At 44.6% G+C, this 22,126-nt stretch overlaps 1 protein-coding gene across 2 annotated transcripts in view; it reads left to right on the forward strand.

The window, feature by feature from the left end:
- The first annotated feature begins 2,870 nt into the window (after positions 1-2,870).
- Positions 2,871-22,126, forward strand: part of ciapin1 (cytokine induced apoptosis inhibitor 1) — a 74,064-nt gene continuing 54,808 nt past the window's right edge. The window contains exons 1-4 of one of the 2 annotated variants that reach the window (XM_088379194.1): positions 2,871-3,028; positions 9,453-9,615; positions 9,690-9,833; positions 14,192-14,271. In XM_088379194.1, coding sequence (XP_088235320.1) covers positions 9,459-9,615; positions 9,690-9,833; positions 14,192-14,271 — 381 coding nt within the window. In that variant the 5' untranslated portion in view covers positions 2,871-3,028; positions 9,453-9,458. Of the gene's footprint in view, positions 3,029-9,437; positions 9,616-9,689; positions 9,834-14,191; positions 14,272-22,126 lie in introns of both variants that reach the window. The other variant, XM_088379195.1, reaches the window with a different exon arrangement.

Here is a 22,126-nt window from a genome sequence, read left to right on the forward strand (position 1 = left end):
CTGGGGAGCATCACATCTGACACCCGGACCACCAATACTGGCGCCCCTCAGGGGTGCGTCCTCTCCCCACTGCTCTTCTCTCCCTACACCAATGATTTCTCCTCAGGTGACTCTCCTGTGAAGCTCCTGAAGTATGCAGACGACACCACTCTCATCGGACTGATCCGGGACGGTGATGAGACTGCGTACAGATAGGAGGTGGAGCAGCTGGTCCACTGGTGCACCACATGACTATGACTCCACATTTTTGCACTGTTAACGTTGCTTGACACAGACAGTGGCCATCGCTTGTTGTAGGTCGCCTGGTCGCTGACCAGGGCATTGCACGGGATTCAACTGCCGTAACGGGCGACAGAAGGACATTGAATGGACAGCCGGCCCGGGACAGCGCCATCCCCTGCTACTCACCACTGACGGCTCAGTGGACTGGATTTCACATCTGCATGCAATTGTACATGTGAGGGGGCAACACAGCGGGGGCTCTAATTTTCTTGCATGCTTTGATGATTCGTTTTTATATACGTCACTATGTTACCTTGTTGTTTTGCTGTGTTTATTTACTTCATTATGTTACTTAATTTCTTTGCCTCGTGGTGTGTTTACAATACATCAATGTTGGTTTGTATTTGGGGGACATGGTTCTGTACTGTCTTTGAGGCTCATGCTGACGCCAGGTGGGGGGGGGGGGGTCTCTGGGGGTGTAGAATGGGCCTCCCTCTTTTTCCTCGTCATTAGATTGGCGAGGTTTTTTCGGCGGCGGTCCAAATTGATGCCGTTGTTAAAATAGCACCGAAGGGGGGCGGACGGCGTCAATTGGTTAAGAGGGATGGGGGAATTCAATCTTGGTCATGTGTGGTTCCTGAGAAATCTCAGATTGCTGTCAGGGAGAGTTGAGTTTTCCTAGTTAAAGTAACCTTAAGTAGCATGCCTTGAGCGTGACTTAGGATGAGACTAATAGGTCCAAATTGTAGATGAAAACCATAAAATATTTGGGGGAAGATTTATGGATATTTAACGATGTCATTTCTTGTCGAACCGTTGTGTAGTGTTATGTAGTGTATTTTTATTTAGGTCTCATGCAATGTATATTTCACTTCTAAGCTTAGGGGTGACCAGGTCACGCGCACATGGGATTTTATCGGGCCTGGGCCAGGAAGGCAGACTTCCTGGCACCAGGATACAGCAATCGTCCATTTGCATAGAATCAACAAGGCAGGCTGGGGGGTCAGAGGACATCCAGCAGCCCTCGTGTGCGTGCGCCCGAGTGAGGTGGGGGCGCGTGGTACAAGAGTCAAGGCGAGAGAAGACAAAGGGGGCTCGACATTTTGCTGGGGCGAGAGACACTTCATTCTGACATCGGTTGAATAAAATCTTTCCCCAATCAGCCGTGTGTCACTGAAGTTTTCCTTCCCCCGAGTCAGCCACCATTTCCATCGCTTGCTTTTGAAGACCAGCTGACCACCGAAGAGAATTCACCACAAACTCACACCACTCTTAGAGTCTCAGAGACATTGCTGCGCAACAACATCCTGCTCTCCACACCTTTTTTGAATTGTCTACATTATGTGTACTATGTGTCCTCTCTGCATCCATTGCAGCCTGGTCATCCCGGAAGAGGGATCCTCCCATCTGTGGTCTCTTCTCAAGGTTTCTCATTTCCCCTAGTTGGAGTTTTGAGTTTTTCCTTACCCTCCTGGGAGTTTAAGATCAGCGGATGTTTGAGAATATTTGTCATTTTTCACACGTCCGGAGTGTTGTTAGTCACCTAAATGTTGAACAGAGGCTGTAATGTATCAAAGTCAAATTCCTTGTTTTGCACGCTCAAACATGGCGAATAAAAATTCTTGAATCTTGAATCTTGAATGAGCCGAGAGGACCCGAGAAAACCCGACCGCACGGCCCGGATGCCGACTGGCTCCGTTCGTTGTTATTGTATTTTCGTGACTTTGAGGATTGTATTAACCCCTATCATTCTAAAACACAAAGATGCTCTTAAAGCAATGCGACAGTGAGCGAGTTGCGCTGCGGTTGCGAGTTGAACCAATTTAAGCTCCCTGCGCACTGAGGTCCACTTAAATTTTGGAAAGTACATCAGGACATTAAAACTATTTTCTAAATTTCAGCAACGGCTCTGTCACAATAATGCCACCAGCGCGGTGCAGTAGCGCGGTCGGTGGCGCGCTACCGTTGCGCGTTCGGCGGTGCGCTGCAATTGCGCGATCGGACAAAAAAATGTGCAAATGAAAAATTGCTTAAAAAAGGCGTTTTTTTAAGTCTTGGAACGGATTAAGGTTTTTTTCCATTATTTGTAATGGAAAAAATAGATTCGGAATTTGAACAATTCACTTCATGAACCGCCTTCTGGAACGGATTGTGGTCGAAAACCGAGGTTTGACTGTACAAAAAACAAACAGCAAAATATTTTACAAAGTCTTTTAATAACAGTGAAATACTGCAACATTTTTTGTCACAATCCCACTTTCAAAATAAATTAGAAAAATCTTTTGTAACTGGAGTCTGTATGTGATAATATGAAAGGCCATACATTTTTATTCAAGGTATTAATAGCTCCACGAGGGAAACCATAACTACGTTGTGGCCCGCAACAAAAATGAGTTCATAAGCCCTGTTCTAGAGGAACTGGTCTCATAGTACTTGTCCTGTTGTAACAAATGCAAGCGATAAGGCTCTTTACTTAGGTGTGTCGCCTACTCTTACTACTACTACTAGCCTATGTATAAAATCCTTATCGAACGCGTCTCGTGTAAGGTATTACAGTATTATTCAAGCCTGCCACGGGGTGACGCCCTTCCAAGGCCTTGTTATTCAAATTGATTGATGAAGTCTGCGTTGTCTTGCAGTAGATTCGTCGCCAACTGCGGCGTGTTTTGACCGAGTGTAGTTGCCGTAAATAACGATCCAAGATGGCCGAACATCTGCGCATGCGCACCCTAGAACGCACAAGGGGTGCATAACGCGTCTTGACACTCAACTCCGAGTTTCAAGTGAATGTTGATAACAAACCTAGGTAAGTTGCTGCGTGTAAACTTGTCTGTTTAAATTACTGTAATCGCCACTTATTAAATAACTTAAGTATAGTTGTGAATTTGTCATTACGTTTGCCGTATAATTTGACTTGGGCTTCCGCTGGTCGCTTTGCGTGTCATGCGGTTTGCCAAAGCTAACTATTATGTCACGTTCTTTAGTTGACATGACGCAGTACAAAAATAGAAGCGTTGACTGGGTAACTGATGGCAGGGCAGCACGGTGGTTAGTTAACCTGATAATGGTGCGGAGGCTATGTTGCGTTTTTCGTCATTTACGTTTGTTACTGATTGAAAGATACGATCGTCTAATAGCGACATTGAATTGACAGTAACTAATCAATGTTTGTGTTCGGAATCACCCCCTATCGAAAATTATGAAGTTGTCATAGGAAAATGTTAACACTTGTAGAGATTACTAAAATAATTTCCGATGGACATACATTGCGGCTCGGTGGGGCACTGGTTAGCACGACCGCCTAGGAGGGTGCGGGTTCGATTCCACTTCCAGCCCTCTCTTTGTGGAGTTTGCATGTTCTCCCCGGGCCCGCGTGCGTGTTCTCCGGGCACTTCGGTTTCCTCCCGCATCCCAAAAACATGCTTGGTAGGCCAATTGAGCACTCCAAATTGTCCTTAGGTGTGAGTGCGAATGGTTGTTCGTCTCTGTGTGCCCTGTGATTGGCTGGTGACCAGTTCAGGGTGTCCTCCGCCTACTGCCCGATGACTGCTGGGATAGGCTCCCCGTGGGAACAAGCGGTACAGATAATGGATGGATGGATGGATGGACATACAGTGGAGCCTCGGTTTTCGAATGTCCCGGTTCTCGAACAAATTGGTATTCGAACCAAAAATTTGAGATTTTTTTTGCCTCGGATGTCGGACAAAATTCGGTTGTTGAACCTCGCGAGATGAGCCGAGAGGACCCGCATGCCAACTGACTCCATTCGTTATTACGTTCTCGTTACTCTGAGGATTGCATCAACTCTAATCATGCCTCCAAAGAAAGCAAGTGGGAGCAGTAAAACCATCCTAAAACACAAAGACGCCCCTAAAGCAATGCGACAGTGAGCACCTGGCACGCTGCGGTTGCGCGATCGGACCAAATTAAGCTCCCTGCGCACTGAGGTCCATTTAAATTTTGGAAAGTACATTAGGACTTTAAAAATATTTTCGAAATTTTAGCGACCGCTCTGTCACAATAATGCGACCAGCGCGATGCAGTTGCGCGGTGGGCGGCATGCAACGGTTGCGCGTTCGGCGGTGCGCTGCAGTTGCGCGATCAGACAAAATTAAGCTCCCTGCGCACTGATGTCCACTTAGATTTTAGAAAGTACTGCAGGACTTTCAAAATATTTTCTAAATTTCAGCGTCACAAGAATGCGACCAGCGTGGTGCAGTTGCGCGGTCGGCGACGCGCTACGGTTGCGCGTTCGGCGGTGCGCTGCAGTTGTGCGATTGGACAAAAATGCGCAAATGAAAAAATGCTTAAAAAAGGTGGGGTTTTTTGGGGTTTGGAAGGGATTATTTTTTTTCCCTTTATTTGTAATGGGAAAATATGATTCGGAATTCGAATGATTCACTTCTCGAACAGCCTTCTGGAATGGATTGTGTTCAAAAACCGAGGCTCCACTGTACATTGTTAAGTAGTTGTTAATGATTGTTCTAACAAATCATTAAAGTCCCACTTTAACTGAACACTGAACTTCTTTTTGGACCTGGCTGATTCATTGACCTGCCGATTAAACCGGCCGATGATAGCCGATGATCTAACCCAGACATGGGGAAACTACGGCCCGCGGGCCACATCCGGCCCACGGGGCCGTTTAATCCGGCCCGCCAAACTTGAATAAATTATTGTATTATTAAACATTTTTTCGGTCATCTTCCCTGCAATTACTATGTTTCCCCAATAGATGGGAAGCACCCGCCCCCGCATTTACTCCCGGAAGCCGTGTCAGAAAGCTCGGTGCACACTCACAAGTGCGTGTACGTACTAAGTACTGTATTTTTTACACCAAAAGGCACACTGGATTATAAGGCGATCCCTCATTGAATTTCTTATTTTAGAAATTATTTCATGGATAGGGCGGACTGGAGTAAAAGGCGCATAAAATAGAAGCTATACTGCAACAAACTGAGGTTGACTAGGGTTGTGGTATGCATCCACTAGCGAATAACCAATGAGCCCTCTGTAAACAATCGCGTTTCTCAAACTATCTCCTATAAAATGATCAGAACTGACTAAAGTTTGATCTAACGCATTGGTACTGCTTACCTATGTTTCCCTTCCAAATCGATCTGTAAATTTACTTGAAACATTAACAGAGCACCCTATTTTGACATGAAATAGCCTCGTGCGTATAGCAGCTATCATTATAGCATTAGCCACCCGCAAACTCCCATGAGCCTCAGCTCGCAGACTCCCATGAGCCTCAGCAAAGTGTAAACAATCACGTTTCTCAAACGATCTCCTATAAAATGATTGGAACTGACTAAAGTTCGATCTAACACATTGGTACTGCTTACCTATGTTTCCCTTCCATATCGATCCGTAAATTTACTTGAAAAATTAACGGAGCAGCCTATTTTGAAATGAAATAGCCTCACGGGTACAACAGCTATTCAGCGACGCCCCCTGACCACGGTTGCCGTGATGCTGGGAAGCGATGCGACCTTGTAATTTACTAGTCGTACTAAAACGTACTGAAACATTTTGGCAGAGCACTGTGTACAACCAGTATGGATCAACAAATTCATCAATTGATCCGTATATAAGACGCACCGGACCAAAAGGCGCACTGTCGGCTTTTGAGAAAATTTTGGGTTTTCAGATGCGCCTTATAATCCGGAAAATACGGTGGTACGGACCCGGCGCACTCCGCGCTCTATTTCCATCAGTGCCGAATTTTGAGTGTGGGCTGTGACGTCAGCATTCTCGTAATTCGCGCGCTGAGCTTTCAGATACAGTTTTACGCTAATTCCACCGACAAACCTTCCCCTGGAATCCTTCCATTAAAATGAGTAGCCCGAGGAAAAGAAAGGTGGACACTGAGTGCTGAGTGTTTAAAAAAACAGAGTGGACAATTTGGCTCAACCTACGTGTGTGAGCAGACGTTCAGCCACAAGAACGTTAACAAAAACCGTCAGAGATCTAGGTTAACGGACCGACACCTCGGCTCTATCCTAAGAATTACCACAACAAATATTACTCCAGACCATGATGCACTTGCAAAAAAGGGAAACCAACAATACTATTGATTTCTTTATTACTTTATTTAGATGTATTCTTTCACTAATTCTTCCAGATGATGTATTTGGTCAGAATGTTTGCCTTTTGATGTGATTTCGCCTGATTAGATAAACATATTTCATAAATCTGACCTGCAGGCACTGAAGTGATGGAAACTATTATTCATAATAACAGTGTCGTATTTAATGACAATCACTGATAGTAGTTTTTTGGTGAAATATTTTTTTAATGCTGTTAATAAATGCATTTGTTTTCAAAAACCTTTTTTTGAATATCCATGCTTTACGACCTACTAAAAGTACAAACCTTTTATGCAATGACCTTTACATGTCATTTCTATCACTTCACACAAACACTACATCCATCTGCTCCTGGTTCGGCCCCCCAGTCAAAATTTAGAACCCAACTCGGCCCGCCAGTCAAAAAGTTTGCCCTCTCCTGATCTACCCAAAACTTATTCATTTTCCCTGAGTGTTTTCAATAATCAGACTTATATTTTGTTTCATTCAGTATATTTTCAGCACACAATGCTTAAGTACATTTTCAACATGTCATCAGATTTCAGACTTCTTTCTAAGTCATTACCTTGTGCTCCCCAGTGTTCAGACTGAGACAGTACCGTGATTACATTTACATGCTGTCAATAACTCTTTTGAAACCCAAACACTAGCAGTATTCGGGTTTTTAAAAGCCATGTAAACGCACACAAGTAATACTTTTAAGGTCTTCAGATTTTTAGAAACCTAACGTTCGCAGGCTGAGCGGCGATTGGTTGTTATCTGAGCCTTGAGTATTTCATTCTCAGGCAACATGTTGCAAAATGTTTTTCTAAGGAGTTGAATGAACATGGAAAATAATGACGTTTTATAATTCATTATAGAAATAAAATATTAAGTCTTTACTGCTGAAAATTGCAAAAATTGTAAAGTACCCCTTTAACTTGAATATGGACTGCATGTAGTAAATGTACAGTGGTACCTTGAATTACGAACGCCTATACTTATGAACACTTCGAGATACGAACCGGAGCCTCCTGGTCTTTTTTTTTCCATCTACCGTATTTTTCGGACTAAAAGTCGCTCCGGAATATAGGTCGCATTAGCCATAAAATGCACAATAACGTGAAAAAAAACACAAGTCGCTCCAGAGTATAAGTCGCATTTTAGGGGAAATTTATTCGACAAAATCCAACACCAAGAACAGACATGAACGAGCAACAACAGGCTAAACAATAGGTATGCTAACGTGACATAAACACAAACAAAGAGCTGAGAACGGGCCTGACGTAACATTCAGAGTTACTCAAATAACTATTACATAAATAACACGTTTAGAAAACCATCTGTGTCGCTCCAATTTATTAAATCCATCGATCGTCTTTTATGTCAACAATGGGTGCGCGTCGCTGACGGCGCATGCACTTCAAAATATTCCACAGGCCCATATAATGATTTATAAATTATATATCAAATAACTATTATATAAGCAATAATATTATCAAACCATCTGTGTCACTCCAAATCATTAAATCCATCGATCAAATTCCTCGTCCTTTGTCAACAATGCCGCGCTTGCGCTCTGACGTCAGCCTCGTCGGTATTCCACAGATCTAGTATATAACTATATTGTAGCGTTAACAAAGTACAAGGAAAGACGTGGGTTTGTTAACTGGTCGTTATTTAACAAAACAACAGTTCAACAAGCCAACCACTGAACTGTAACGATAGAAACATATACAAGTTGCTACACGAAATAAAATATATCAAATAACTGTAACATAAATAGTTCACCACCACACGGCCCCAAGCACCGGTGTGGACTTCCAGGCGTGTGGCGGCGTGGACTTCCATCCCCGGAGGTGGCACTTCAAGCCACGGAGGTGGAAGAGAGCTCCATAGAATAGGACCGGGTGTGCGTAAAAGCCATGTCCGAGCCCCATCCACCGTCCCCGGACAGCCACTCGGCCGAGCACCGGCCCTCGACTTCCATCCACAGAGGTGAAAGAGAGCTCCGTAGAGTAGGACCGGGCGTGCGTAAAAGCCATGTCCGAGCCCCATCCACCGTCCCTGGACAGCCACCCGGCCGAGCGCTGGCCCCCGACTTCCATCCACGGAGTTGAAAGAGAGCTCCGTTGAGTAGGACCGGGCGTGCGTAAACGCTCTAATAGTTTTTCAAACCTTCTGTGTCACTCCAAATCATTAAATCCTTCAAACTCTTCGTCCTCCGTGTCACTTACAAACAAAGCCGCTAATGATGCCGGTAGTACGTGGGGCCCTTCGTCATCTTCGTCATCTCGTGATCGAATCTTTGTCCTTTATGTAAACAACCGCCGCGCCGCGCTGCTGACGTCACTTGAAATTCAAATTACAGTAATCCCTTGCTACATTGTGGTTCGTTTATCGCGGTTTCACTTTTTCTTTTTTTCAAATTTTGAAAATTTGTGAAAAAATTCACATATAAGTTGATCCTCAGTATAAGTCGCCCCCCCACCCAAACTATGGAAAAAAACGCGACTTATAGTCCGAAAAATATGGTACTTACAAATCAATTTTCGACTTCGAAACCAACGCTCTCGGGGTATTTTTAGCGAGTGTAGAAAAATAACAGGTTACCCCCTCCCCAAGCAATGTTCGGTCAAGGAGGTCAAGAGATTTATTTTTTGTTTGACAAAGCAAAAATAAAGCTGTTATCTTGGCTTTCTGTGCGTTTAACACAGAGTAATAGGGAAAAATGTGTGACCTTTGTGATAGTCCGGCACACATTATTTGCTTTTACATTTATTTTAATGGGAAACATTGCTTCTGCTTACAAACCTTTCTACTTACAAACCTGATTGCAAAACCAATTAAGTTCGTAAGAAGATGTACCAATCGAGTATGTCAAAATATCACATTCATTGCTGTAAATTCCTTGCAGTAAACCCATGCTGTAATGCCTTTCATAGTGAATTTAGACAATACATTACGTCAATCAAGTGCTCTGACAAACAAAATTCTTTGGAAATGATGGACGTTTGCACTGATTTAAATGTATGGTATGAACCCTAAGATAGGACATGCTAACTTTTTCCATTTTCCTGATCAAAAAATACATAAACTAGTTAATGAAAAATGGACCATCGTCGCTTTTGTATCCCTTTAAAGGAATCTTTCTTCCAGGTGATTATGGCGGACCTCGGTGTCAAAATGGGAGATATGGTCCTGTTGGTATGGGCTCAACCATTATCACCTATCACCTTAAAACAGTTTGCAGAGGCTCTTAGTACCATCGTTGGTCCCAATGGCCGAGTTTCAGTGGAAAACATGGAAATGCTTATGCTTTGTGAGTATGACCTATTACTCTTCTTCTAATTGTCATGTCACAAACAAGTTGACCATTTACCTTTCTCTCCTTAGCCTCCTATGCTGAATCCTCATTCGACTGGGTACTCTCTTGCCTTCTGCCGGACAGCATTTCTATCCACAGTTCAGAGACTCTGGCTGAGATGGCCAGAGTCCTCAAACCCGGTGGCAAAGTAGTTCTGGATGAACCTATTACAGGTCAGATACATTTCTCATGGTCAGTATTAATATATACTGTACATTGGGGTTTGTTTGTTTATTGATTAGCAGATTGCAGTAGTAGTTACAATATTAGAAATAAACCATAAAATCACACACCATAAAAATTCTTTAGAATTTTTTTTTATTGAATGAATTTTGCTTTCTGTTGGGTCACACATCTGTGCATTGATTGCAAGAAACTGGCTAAGGTTAACTTTTCACAGAGGTGGGGACTTTACCAAATTTTGCTGATCGGTCCTTCGTCCGTTTCCTGGACACCCTTCCATCCCCACCTGTCCATCTTAATCCTCCTTTGGTCCCCGTCCTTTCTTGTCATTCAATAGGGCTTCTGTCACTCTGTCCATCATCAGTCTGAAAGTAGTCCATAGTCCAACAGATGAAAAAACCCAATTTAAAATGGTGGCATGCATATGTCAGAATTGAAATGTCTTGCCTTAACCAGGATCCCTCTCTGAATTTTAGCGAAGAGTAGAATAAAATTGGAGATTCCATAATACAATAATTAACCTCTTACTATGTGGCTAATATACTATGTATATCCACTTAACTTACGTCCACCTCTGCGTAATGAAAACTTTATTTGACAATGTGAGGGGGAAAGTCGCGAGGAGGTGGAATATGCGTCTACATCCGTGACGAATGGTGCCGGGACTCCGTAGTGCTATCCAGGCACTGCTCGCCACTGGCGGAGTTTGTGATCATTCAGTGCCGTCCTTTTTACCTGCCGAGGGAATTTACCGCGATTCTGCGAGTCGCGGTATACATCCCGCTTTCCAACATAGAAGGCGACAGGATCGCGGCTCTTAGTGAACTGTACCAGGCTGTCAGTGAACAACAGACGGCGCACCCTGACGGTTTCACCATCTTCGCTGGGGACTTTAATCATGCTAACCTGAAGTCTGTTTTTCCGAGGCTTCACCAGCATGTTAATTTTCCAACACGTGGTGACAGCTTCCCGGACCTGGTCTACTCTTCACATAAAGGAGCTTTCAAGGCCGCCCCCCTCCCCCATCTTGGACTTTCTGACCATCTCACTGTTATGCTTTTGCCCGCATACAGACAAAGGGTGAAGGCATCCAGGCCGGTTCGCAAGCGGATACGGGTGTGGCCTGAGGGTGCCTCTGATGCGCTTCGAGACTGCTTTGGCACTACTGACTGGGACATGTTTAAGTGGGCGGCCACTTGCAACGATCGGACAGACATTGAGGAGTATACTGATTCTGTTTCCTCTTACATCACAAAGTGCATTGATGATGTGACTCACTCGAAATCCATCGTCACTTGAGCTAACTGGAAGCCATGGCTGACGGGGGCTGTCCTCAGGCTGCTGAGGGCCAAGGACAAAGCCTTCAGAGCGGGGGATGAGGCTGGCTCGAGGGCAGCGAGGGCCGCCCTGTCCCGGGGCATCAAGGACGCGAAAAGGGCGTTCTCTTGCAATATTCCCGCCCACTTCAAGGACAGCAGGAACGCACGGAGCCTTTGGCAGGGCATTCAGACCATCACGGACTACAAGCCCGCGCCGCAGAGCTGTGAGGGTGACCTCCGTCTGCTCAACGAGCTTAACCGCTTCTTTGCTCGCTTCGACGCTCAGAACAGCACTTGCCCGCTTAAGACCACTCCCCCTCCACACGAGCAGCCCCTGTGCCTCTCTGCCGACAGCGTGAGGAGGGCGCTTGCCGCTATCAACACCCGTAAGGCGGCGGGCCCTGACAACATCCCAGGTCGAGCGCTAAAGGACTGCGCTGGGGAGCTGGCGGGTGTCTTCACGGACATCAGAGCACATAAGATCCATTCTCCCCCCCCACCATAGACCCCTTCCAGTTTGCGTACCGAGCCAAACGGTCCTCTGAGGATGCCATCTGCTCTGCCCTCCACTCGGCCCTCTCCCACCTGGAGAGAAGGGACTCGTATGTGAGTGCTGTTTGTGGAGTTCAGTTCTGCCTTCATCACCATTGTGCACCATCTGCAAACTCGACAAGCTCGGCCTCAGTACCTACCTCTGCAACTGGCTACTGGACTTCCTCTGTCAGAGGCCTTAGGTGATACGTGTTGGCGACAAAATCTCCGCCAGCATCACGCTGAGCACGGGGGCCCCCCAAGGCTGTGTGCTCAGTCCGCTGCTCTTCACCCTGCTGACGCGTGACCGCACTGCGTCCTACAGCGACAACCGCATAGTGAAGTTTGCTGACAACACGACTCTGGTGGATCTCATCACCAAGGGTGACGAGACTCAGTACAGGTTGGAGGTTGAACTTCTGACCGCGTGGTGCAGGGATAACAACCTCCTGCTGAACGTCAACAAGACCAAGGAAGTTGTTGTTGACTTCCGGAAGGGTCACACCCAACACCTGCCGCTGACCATCGACGGTGCTGTGGTGGAGAGGGAGAGCAGCACCAGATTCCTGGGGGTGCACATCAGTGAGGACCTCTCCTGGTCCGCCAACACCGCGTCACTTGCGAAGAAAGCTCAGCGCCGCCTGTACTTCCTGCGGAAACTCAGGCGAGCAAGTGCTCCTCCGGCCGTCATGACCGCATTCTACCGTGGCACCATTGAGAGTGTCCTCTCCAGTTGTATCTGTCTGCTGTCTGGGGTGGTAGCTGCACTGATTACAACATGAAGGCCCTGCACCGCATAGTGAACACGGCAGATAAGATTATTGGTGCTTCACACCCCTCCCTGAAGGGCATTTACACCTCCCATCTCGCCCGCAAGGCGACCACGATTGTGAGTGATGTGAGTCACCCCGCTCACTCTTTGTTTGATCTTCTGCCCTCTGGGAAGAGGTACAGGAGCCTGCGCTCCCGCACCGCCAGACTCACCAACAGCTTCATTCTCCAGGCTGTTAGGATCCTGAACTCTCTTCCCCCTTCTGCGTAGCGTCCTGTACTTCTTTATTGTGTTATTTGTTTATTTATTACGTATTCATCACTCTTATTTATTCATTGTTTGTGCCTTCTTGTTTTATTTTCTTGTGTTGTTTACTTGTATGTACATTGTGAACTATGTCTTGTCACCGTGGGATAGTGGGAACGTAATTTCGATCTCTTTGTGTGTCTTGGCATGTGAAGAAATTGACAATAAAGCTGACTTTGACTTTGACTTTGATGTTGCTCAGCACTCAGGTCACAACCAGTTACAGCTTCAGGAAGCTGATAAGCCGTGATTGGTTTGTGACCTGAGTAACTGTGATATTATTTTCAATCAAGAGGAAGTGACAAAATGACCTCCCCTGAGATTTAACTTGTATTCCACAAACGCAGTATTGATCAGAATGCCATGTGTAGACTGGTAAAGTTAAAGTCCCAATGATCGTCACACACACATCTGGGTGTGGTGAAATTTGTCCTCTGCATTTAACCCATCCCCGTGTGATTTTGATCCATCCCCTGGGGGAGAGGGGAGCAGTGAGCAGCAGCGGTGCCGCGCTCGGGAATCATTTGGTGATCTAACCCCCCAATTCCAACCCTTAATGCTGAGTGCCAAGCAGGGAGGCAATGGGTCCCATTTTTATAGTCTATGGTATGACCCGGCCGGGGTTTGAACTCACAACCTTCCAGTCTCAGGGCGGACACTCTACCACTAGGTCACTGAGCTAGTAGGGGCACATACGACATATTATGAAAAAAAATGTTTATCTACGTGTGCCCTGCGATTGTCTGGCACCCAGTTAGGGGGTACTTCGCCTACCACAAGCCTGAGTTCCTGGAGGTTTGAATAATGCCCAACATTTTAAGATGCAATCAGATCTGCAGGCTCAGCGAGCACTCAATCAGACAGTCTCAAGCCCACAAAAAAGATTGGTAAAGGTTAAACAGTATAATATATCTCAATTAGCACAAATTCAAATATACACACAATTATATAAATGAGTGGTTACTATCGCTATATGCTAGAAGCTAGTTTGCAATTGATTTAACATTAGTATTGGAACATTATAGGCATTGGTTTTATGTTATGTTATTAACAACAACCTCTTTATTGTCAACTTACCACAATATCCTAGCAGTGAACTGAGACGTGTTTTTACCTTCTGGCGTTTTTGTGCCCTGAATCACACGATCCGAATGATGATCTGTCAGCCATGCATGCCATTTACTTTTTGATAGTTGAACGGCCACAGGAGGGTGCCATCAATATTGGTGTCTTAGTGTAAACTAGAAAAATTACTGGTAGCAACCTGTCTAGTTGCCCATCTCTAGTTTCCCATCTCTAGTTGACAACAAATTTTAAAAAGAAAACAAATGACAACATGGATTATAACATGGATTCACTTTTTATCTGTACTATCAATTTCACATCCACATTGCATTCAGATGTTGTCTTGTTGTTTTAGGAGTTGAAGCAGAGAGTGTGAGGACTGCTGAGAAGCTGGTGTCCGCAATCAAGTTATCAGGCTTGGTGTCAGTGGCAGAGGTGGGTATAACTGGATGGAGATTTCTTTGACGCTAAAAGGGGCCAAAGGTTATACAATAGGAGTGCTACCAAAATGTGAGTAAAAAAAAAAAAGCCTCAGTCAAAAGAAAAAAACGTTTTATCTGTAATTATATGCATTATTCTGAGGGGGGAAACAATGCAGAGAGAATATCTGGTGGCACAGAGATCAAATCAAATCATATTTGCCAAGTTTGAGCATGCCAAACAAGGAAATTCACTCCGGTACATCTCGGCCTCTGTACAACATTTAGGTAGCTTAGAACATTCAGGACAACGTGCAACAATTGACAATTATTCTCAAACATCCCCTGATCTTAAACTCCCAGGAGGGCAAGGAAAAACTCAAAACTCCTACTAGGGGAAATGAGAAACCTTGAGAAGAGACCACAGATGGGAGCATCCCTCTTCCAGGATGACCAGGCTGCAATGGATGCAGAGAGGACACATAGTACACATAATATGGACAATCTAAAGGTAAAGCATAGAGAGCAGGATGTTATTGCACAGTAATGAATCTGAGACTCTGAGTGTTGTTCAGAGCGACAGCCTGGGGGAAGAAGCTGTGTCTGTGTCTGCTGGTTTTGGCGTACAGTGGTCTGTAACGCCGTCCGGAGGGGAGTAGTTCGAACAGACTGCAACCTGGGTGAGAAGGGTCTGTAGAGATGTTACTTGCACGTTTCCTCGTCCTGGACAGGTACAAGTCCTGGATAGATGGGAGGTTGGTCCCGATTATCATTTCTGCAGTCCTGATTGTCCGTTGCAGTCTGTGCTTGTCTTGTTTGGTGGCCGATCCAAACCAGACAGTGATGGAGGTGCAGAGGATAGACTGGATGATGGCATTATAGAAGGTCTTCAGCAGCTTCTGTGGCAGGTTGAACTTCCTGAGCTGTCTCAGAAAGTAGAAAGTACTGGGCCTTCTTCCGGACAGAGTCTATGTGGCTGGTCCATTTCAGGTCCCAAGAGATTGTGGATCCCAGGAACTTGAAGGTGTCTGTGGAGAGAATAGTATTCCTGTGGAACCCAGTCCAACCCAGCGGCGCCTGGAAAACGGACTTTAAACTGATGATAATGATGGTGATGTGGATAGTGAGGGGTGGAAGTGGTGAAGGGTCTCTCCTGAAGTCCACTGTCATCTCCACAGTCTTGAGCGGGTTCAGCTCCTGGTGCTTTTGGCTGCACCAGTGGACCGGCTGCTCCACCTCCTGTCTGTACGCACTCTCGCCACCGTCCCGGATCGGTCCGATGAGAGTGGTGTCGTCCGCATACTTCAGGAGCTTCACAGAAGAGTCGCCTGAGGAGCAATCTTAGTGTAGAGCACATGTGTCAAACGCAAGGCCCGGGGGCCAGATATGGCCCGCCACATCATTTTATGTAGCCCGCAAAGACAAATTGTGCATCAAATTCGTGTGTCATTACTAGAAATCCAAATTGTCTTCACTTTAAATAAAAGCTTTGATTTTAAATATTTGACCAGTTTTTACTCGTCTGATTTGAAAACGAGTTATTTGTCAGTTTGTTTTGTAGCTTTTACTGTATATGATATGAGGTGCTCATACATTTTTTTGGGTTGACAGTCATAATGGCCCTCCGAAAGAAGCTATGACTACAATACGGCCCGCAAAACAATTTAGTTTGACACCCCTGGGAGAAGAGCAGTGGGGAGAGGACGCACCCCTGGGGGACGCCACTATTGGTGGACGTCAGTGCACACTTAACTACCTGTGAAAGCCATTCTCCCTTAAATGTTGTTTTTGAGCGGTGATGGTGCAGGTTAATATACAATGGTGGTGGCTTCTTTCGGCTTTTACCCGAAGGGGGTCGCCACAGCGAAACACCCGTTTTTTGTCCAGATGATTTGCATGAGAAATGTTTGGCACAGTTTTTACACCGGATGTCCTTCGTGACGCAACTCTCTGCATTTACCCGGGCTTGGGAACGGCACAGGGGAGATATTGACATGTGCCCCCCCCCCATGGCTGCATATGGTTCCCTGACCGGGAATTGAACCCAAGCCGCGGGCTATGAAAGCTCAGCTTAAAATACAAATTTTCAAGTGTCTGTGGAAACACACAAGCTCCCTGTGCACACTGTAGACCACTGTGTGCAACACCAGATCAAATAAGTAAACAAGTAAATAAGTTAGTAAGTTAGTAAGTGAATAAATGAGTAAATAAATAAGTAATTAATTAATTAAGTAATGAATTAAGTAAGTAAGTAAGTAAATAAGTAAAATATTGTCAATGAGAACTTTAACTTGCTCGGGGTCGGATTTTATTTTGTGTAACAGCTCGTTCCTTTTCTGTCAGCCTTTTGCGCTCTCTCGCTATAATGTACCGATCCCCTGTCCCATCTTGAGTCTTTGTACAATCCCAACAGCTTTCAAATGATATTTCTGCTGAATGACTTCATTCAGTCCATATTTTTCCCTCCATAAACTCGCCTGCCACTTGGGTTTCACTGCATGTTTTGCATAGTAGACCTTTCTCACTCAAAAAAGAGAAAATCACACCCAGTTTCACCCTTTGTTCTTTTATTTTCACACACTCCCGACAGGGTAGTGGGACAGGTAGTTGGCAGGGAACACCTGTCAACACCTGTCAACAGGAGAAGTAAGACGCCTCCTTCCCTCCACTAGTCTGCGGGAGGCCCTTGGGCAAGGCCGAGTACCCGCTTAGCCTCCCTATCTGGGTTACGTAAAGTCGTGGCAGGCAGGCGACGGATGAAGTGTGGGAGCAGCTGGGGGAGCGCCAGAACTGGTCTCTTATTTCTTTGTGCCGGGCAGAAGATACCAATGTAGGTACAATGGCTGGGACTCCTGTCCAGTATGGGCACTGCTCTGGTAGAAAGCAATGGCAAACTACTACCAGTAAACGATGCCGTGGAAGCTTGAACCATGAATGCAAATAACGCGAAGAACGATATAAGACTCAGTGGTGAGACCCCCAAGCTAGATGAGTCTCTCCTGTGTATTGGGGAAGAGCCTGACACCGGGAGGAGTACCACCCAAGCTGATGAAGGCAGAACGCCTGATTGTGCTGGAATTAGAAACAACCGGAATAAATGGCTTAAACGGACACACAAACTGGGAACATGGAACGTAAGAAGTATGCCAGCTGGTAAACTGAGCACCATCACAGAGGAAGCAGTTAGAATCGGAGTAGACATCCTAGGGCTGGTCGAGCATCGCTGGCCAGGAAGCGGACATTTTACAACAGATTGCGGTGGTCGCATGGTATATTCAGGCAGGGAAAAGGCAGGGAGGAGTGGCAATATATTTGTCAAGAGCAGCAGCTCAAGGTCTCATAGGCTACAAACCAGTGAACGACAGAATTATAACTGTTAGATTGAAGGGCCAGGCAAAAGATATTACATTGATACAAGTATATGCACCAACTTCTGTAGCAACAGATGAAGAATTAGAAGAATTCTACGAGAATTTACAAAAAGAAGTAGACAACAAAGAACGGCAGGACATCTTAATCATTTCAGGAGATTTCAATGCCAAAGTCGGAAGCAAAAAAAACAGTGAGGAAGATGGACTGATCGGAATGTCAGGGCTAGGGGAAAGAAATGAGAGAGGCTCTAGACTTGTTGAATTTGCACTCTCAAATCAATTGGCAATTAAAAACACAATGTTTGAGAAACATCCAAGTATGTACATGGACATCACCAGATGGAAAAACAAAAAATCAAATTGACTACATTATGGTTGAAAAGCGATGGTCATCTATAATACAAGATGTCACGACAAAACCAAGTGCTGACTGTGACACAGACCATGAACTTCTCGTAGGAACAATGAAACTGAAATTAAAGTGTAAGAAGACAACAACAAGACCTGTCCGTTACGATGTACGAGACATAGATCAGAACTTCACCATAGAAACAAGAAACCGTTTCCAAGCACTGTTGATTGACATTAAAGAAAAAGAACCGGACGACATTGCAAATGAGGCAAAAAACATATTAATGGAAACAGCCAAAAAACATCTAAAGAAAAAGCGAGGCAAAAAACAACCGTGGATGACAGAAGAGACACTAAACAAGATCGATGAAAGAAAAGAAGCAAAGAAATCCTATGGACTACATAGCAAACAGTACAAAGCAATAGCAAAAGTTGTGAAGCAAATGTGCAAGGAGGATAAGAAGACATACCTGGTTAAAAAAGTGCCAGAAAATTGGGGACCATATGAGAAAAAACAAAAGCAGAGAAATATGAAGAAAATGTATGAAGAAATAAAGAGTCTCACAAAAACTTTTCAACCCGGTCTTGGGGTAATTAAAGATGAAAACGGCAACACACTGACTGAGAATCAGGTAATTGTGGACAGATGGAGGAGGTACTGTGAGGGGATGTACGCACAAAATGATGCAGAAGAAGTATTGGACCAGATAGAACCAGAAACAGAACCACAATTACCACCACTCAAATCAGAAATCGAATGGGCTATCAAATCCCTTAAAGAAGGAAAAAGTCCTGGATGCGACAACATACAAGCAGAAATGTTGAAAGCAAGTGGAGAAGGAGTAGAGGTATACCATAAATTGTGCACAAAGATATGGCAAAAAAAACAGTGGCCGACTGACTGGAAAAGGGCAATTTTCATAACTTTACCAAAAAAGGGAGACTTATAATTGTGTTCCAACTACATAACAATATCGCTTATCAGCCATGCAAGTAAAATACTACTCAAAGTTATCATGAAAAGACTGGAAAGTAAACTGGAAGAGGAAGTTAGCAAAACACAAGCAGTATTTAGAAAAAACAGAGGAACGAGAGACCACATTTTCAATCTACGAATGATGATTCAGAAACATCGGGAAGTGAATGTAAATCTTCATACATGCTTCATAGACTACTCAAAAGCCTTTGACTGTGTCGATCATAAAAAGCTCTGGCTAACTCTCTAGGAAATGAACTTCCATCCACATCTGATTAACTTGATTAAATCACTCTACAAGGGCCAACAATCAGCTGTACAACTCGAATGTGGAATAACAGAATGGTTCCCAGTAAAAAAGGGAGTGAGACAAGGGTGCATACTTTCACCACACCTATTTAGTCTTTACACTGAAGGAATCATGAGGGAAGTGGAACACGACCATAGGAGATGTGAATACAATGAAGCAAGAATGCAGGGGCTGACCATCAGATACCTAAGGTATGCCAACGACACAGCGCTGCTGGCCACTACTCCAAGAGGGCTGGAAAATCTCATCAGGGCGGTCAAACAACACAGCGAAGAGAAAGACCTATATCTGAATGTGAAGAAGACAAAAATTATGGACACGGACAAGTCAAAGTCAAAGTCAAAGTCAGCTTTATTGTCAATTTCTCCACATGCCAAAGACACACAAAGAAACCGAAATTTCGTTCCCCCCTATCCCACGGTGACAAGACATGGCTCACAACAGACAAACAGTAAACAAGTATAACAAAAGCGAGCTGAATAAATAATGAATAAATAACACAACAATAAATAAATAAATAATTAATTAAGAGGAGCGTAAAAACGCGTACAGCAGACATTCCCGAAAATAGCGCAACAGTGCCGCACGCTACGCAGAAGGGGGTAGCGAGTTCAGGGCCCTAACAGCCTGGAGAAAGAAGCTGTTGGCGAGTCTGGTGGTGCGGGAGCGCAGGCTCCTGTACCTCTTCCCAGAGGGCAGAAGGTCAAACAAGGAGTAAGCCGGGTGACTCACATCTCTGGCAATCGAGGTTGCCTTGCGGGCGAGATGGGAGGTGTAAATGTCCTTCAGGGAGGGAAGCGAAGCACCAATAATCTTACCAGCCGTATTCACTATACTATACTATAAGTGTGAAGAGAAGGTGGTAATAACGATTGGTGATGAAGAAATAGAAAGGGTCAGTCATTTTGAGTATCTTGGAGCCAGAATAGAAGCAAATGGAAAAACTACCTCAGAAATACGGAGAAGACTGGCAATGGCATTTGCCGAAGTAAAAAAGATGGAGAAGCTCTGGAAAGGACAGTGTATAGACTCAAAAATGAGAATTCTAAAAAGTACAATATTTCCAGTTGCAACTTACGGTTGTGAGGTGTGGACCATCAACAGTACTGACAGCAAAAAGATCACCGCCTTCGAAATGAAATGCTACAGAAGGATTCTGCGGATATCGTGGATTGATAGGATATCAAATGGCGAGGTGTTGACACGAATGGTAGTTGCATCACCAGTACTGCTGCAGACTGTGAAAAAATTGAAACTGCAATATTTTGGGCATATCAAACGCCATGAGTCACTTGAAAAACACATTCTGGAAACAAAGATGGAGGGTAAAAGAGGAAGAGGAAGACCAACAAGAAGATGGGAGCAAGACATACAGGACTGGTTGGGGACGACAACAACAGAAGCTGGCAGAATAGCAGAAGACAGAGTGCTGTTTTGCAGGAAGGTTCAAGAGGCAACGTTCTACAGCGGGACAAGCTGAAGGAGAGAGAGAGAGAGACTCGCGACAGCCATTCCATCTTAAAAGAACCACCGCATCTCTTATTTACTTTGGCTTGGTGAGAGGATGTGTCGCTGTTCGTTCGTTTTGCCATGATGAGGGGTTAGCTCACTTATCATTTGCATCTCCTGACTCCGCCGCGCTGTTGTTAGCTAGCTAACCTGCACGGCACGAATGGGCAGGACACTGTCAATACTATGATTGGCTATGTAGCGTAAGTGAACCATATCATATCATTGGCTGGACACTTGTCAATCACTGATTTATACTACAAAAAGGCAGGGAAAGAAAATCATTCATCCACTTAGATTAGATTATGTCTAACATTAGATATCAATCAATCAGTTTAATCAATTGTGCAGCTGCGCAGCTTAGAGGGAACAGTGTTAATATATACCGTACTGGCCTGAATATAAGACGACCCCGAATATAAGACGACCCCCTCTTTTTCAAGACTGAAATTTGAAAAAAGACTTTTTGAACACCAAATTTAATTTTTAGACAGAAAATAATTACATCTGAAACAAATGATTATAACAATATATTCGAGAGAAAAAGCATGTTATTTTGCCTCGTTCAAATCATGCAAAAACTGTCTATCACATCTTAATATCTGAACATTTAAAAAAAGCTGAGAAAAACTCATCAAACACGTATTTGGAACATCCCACATGTGATCAGGCTAATTGAGAACAGGTGGGTACCATGATTGGGTATAAAATGAGCCTCCCCAAACATGCTCAGTCATTCACAAGCAAGGATGTGGTGAGGTTCACCACTTTGTCCACAACTGCGTGAGAAAATAGTTGAACAGTTTAAGAACAGCATTTCTCAAAGCAAAATTGCAAGGAATTTAGGGATATCAACATCTACGGTCCATAATATCATCAAAAGGTTCAGCGAATCTGTTGAAATCACTGCACGTAAGTGCCACGGCCGGAAACCAAGACTGAATGACCGTGACCTTCGATCCCTCAGACGACACTGCCTTAAAAACCGACTTGAGTGTGTAAAGGATATCACCAAATGGGCTCAGGAAAACTTCAGAAAACCACTGTCAGCAAATACAGTTCGTCACTACATCAGTAAGTGCGGGTTAAAACTCTACCATGCAAAGCAAAAGCCGTTTATGAACAATATTCAGAAACGCCGTGGGGTTTTCTCGGCCCGAGCTCATGTAAAATGGACTGATGCGCAATGGAGAAGTGTTTTGTGGTCTGATGAGTCTACTTTCCAAATTGTTTTTGGAAACACTGGACGTCGTGTCCTCCGGACCAAAGAAGAAGCGGACCATCCGGATTGTTATGAACGCAAAGTTCAAAAGCCAGCATCAGTGATGGTATGGGTGTGCATTAGTTCCCATGG

Source organism: Syngnathus floridae, chromosome 6, assembly GCF_059516105.1.
Source record: "Syngnathus floridae isolate MCC-2025c chromosome 6, RoL_Sflo_1.0, whole genome shotgun sequence".
In the NCBI taxonomy this organism is placed as follows: Eukaryota; Metazoa; Chordata; class Actinopteri; order Syngnathiformes; family Syngnathidae; genus Syngnathus; species Syngnathus floridae.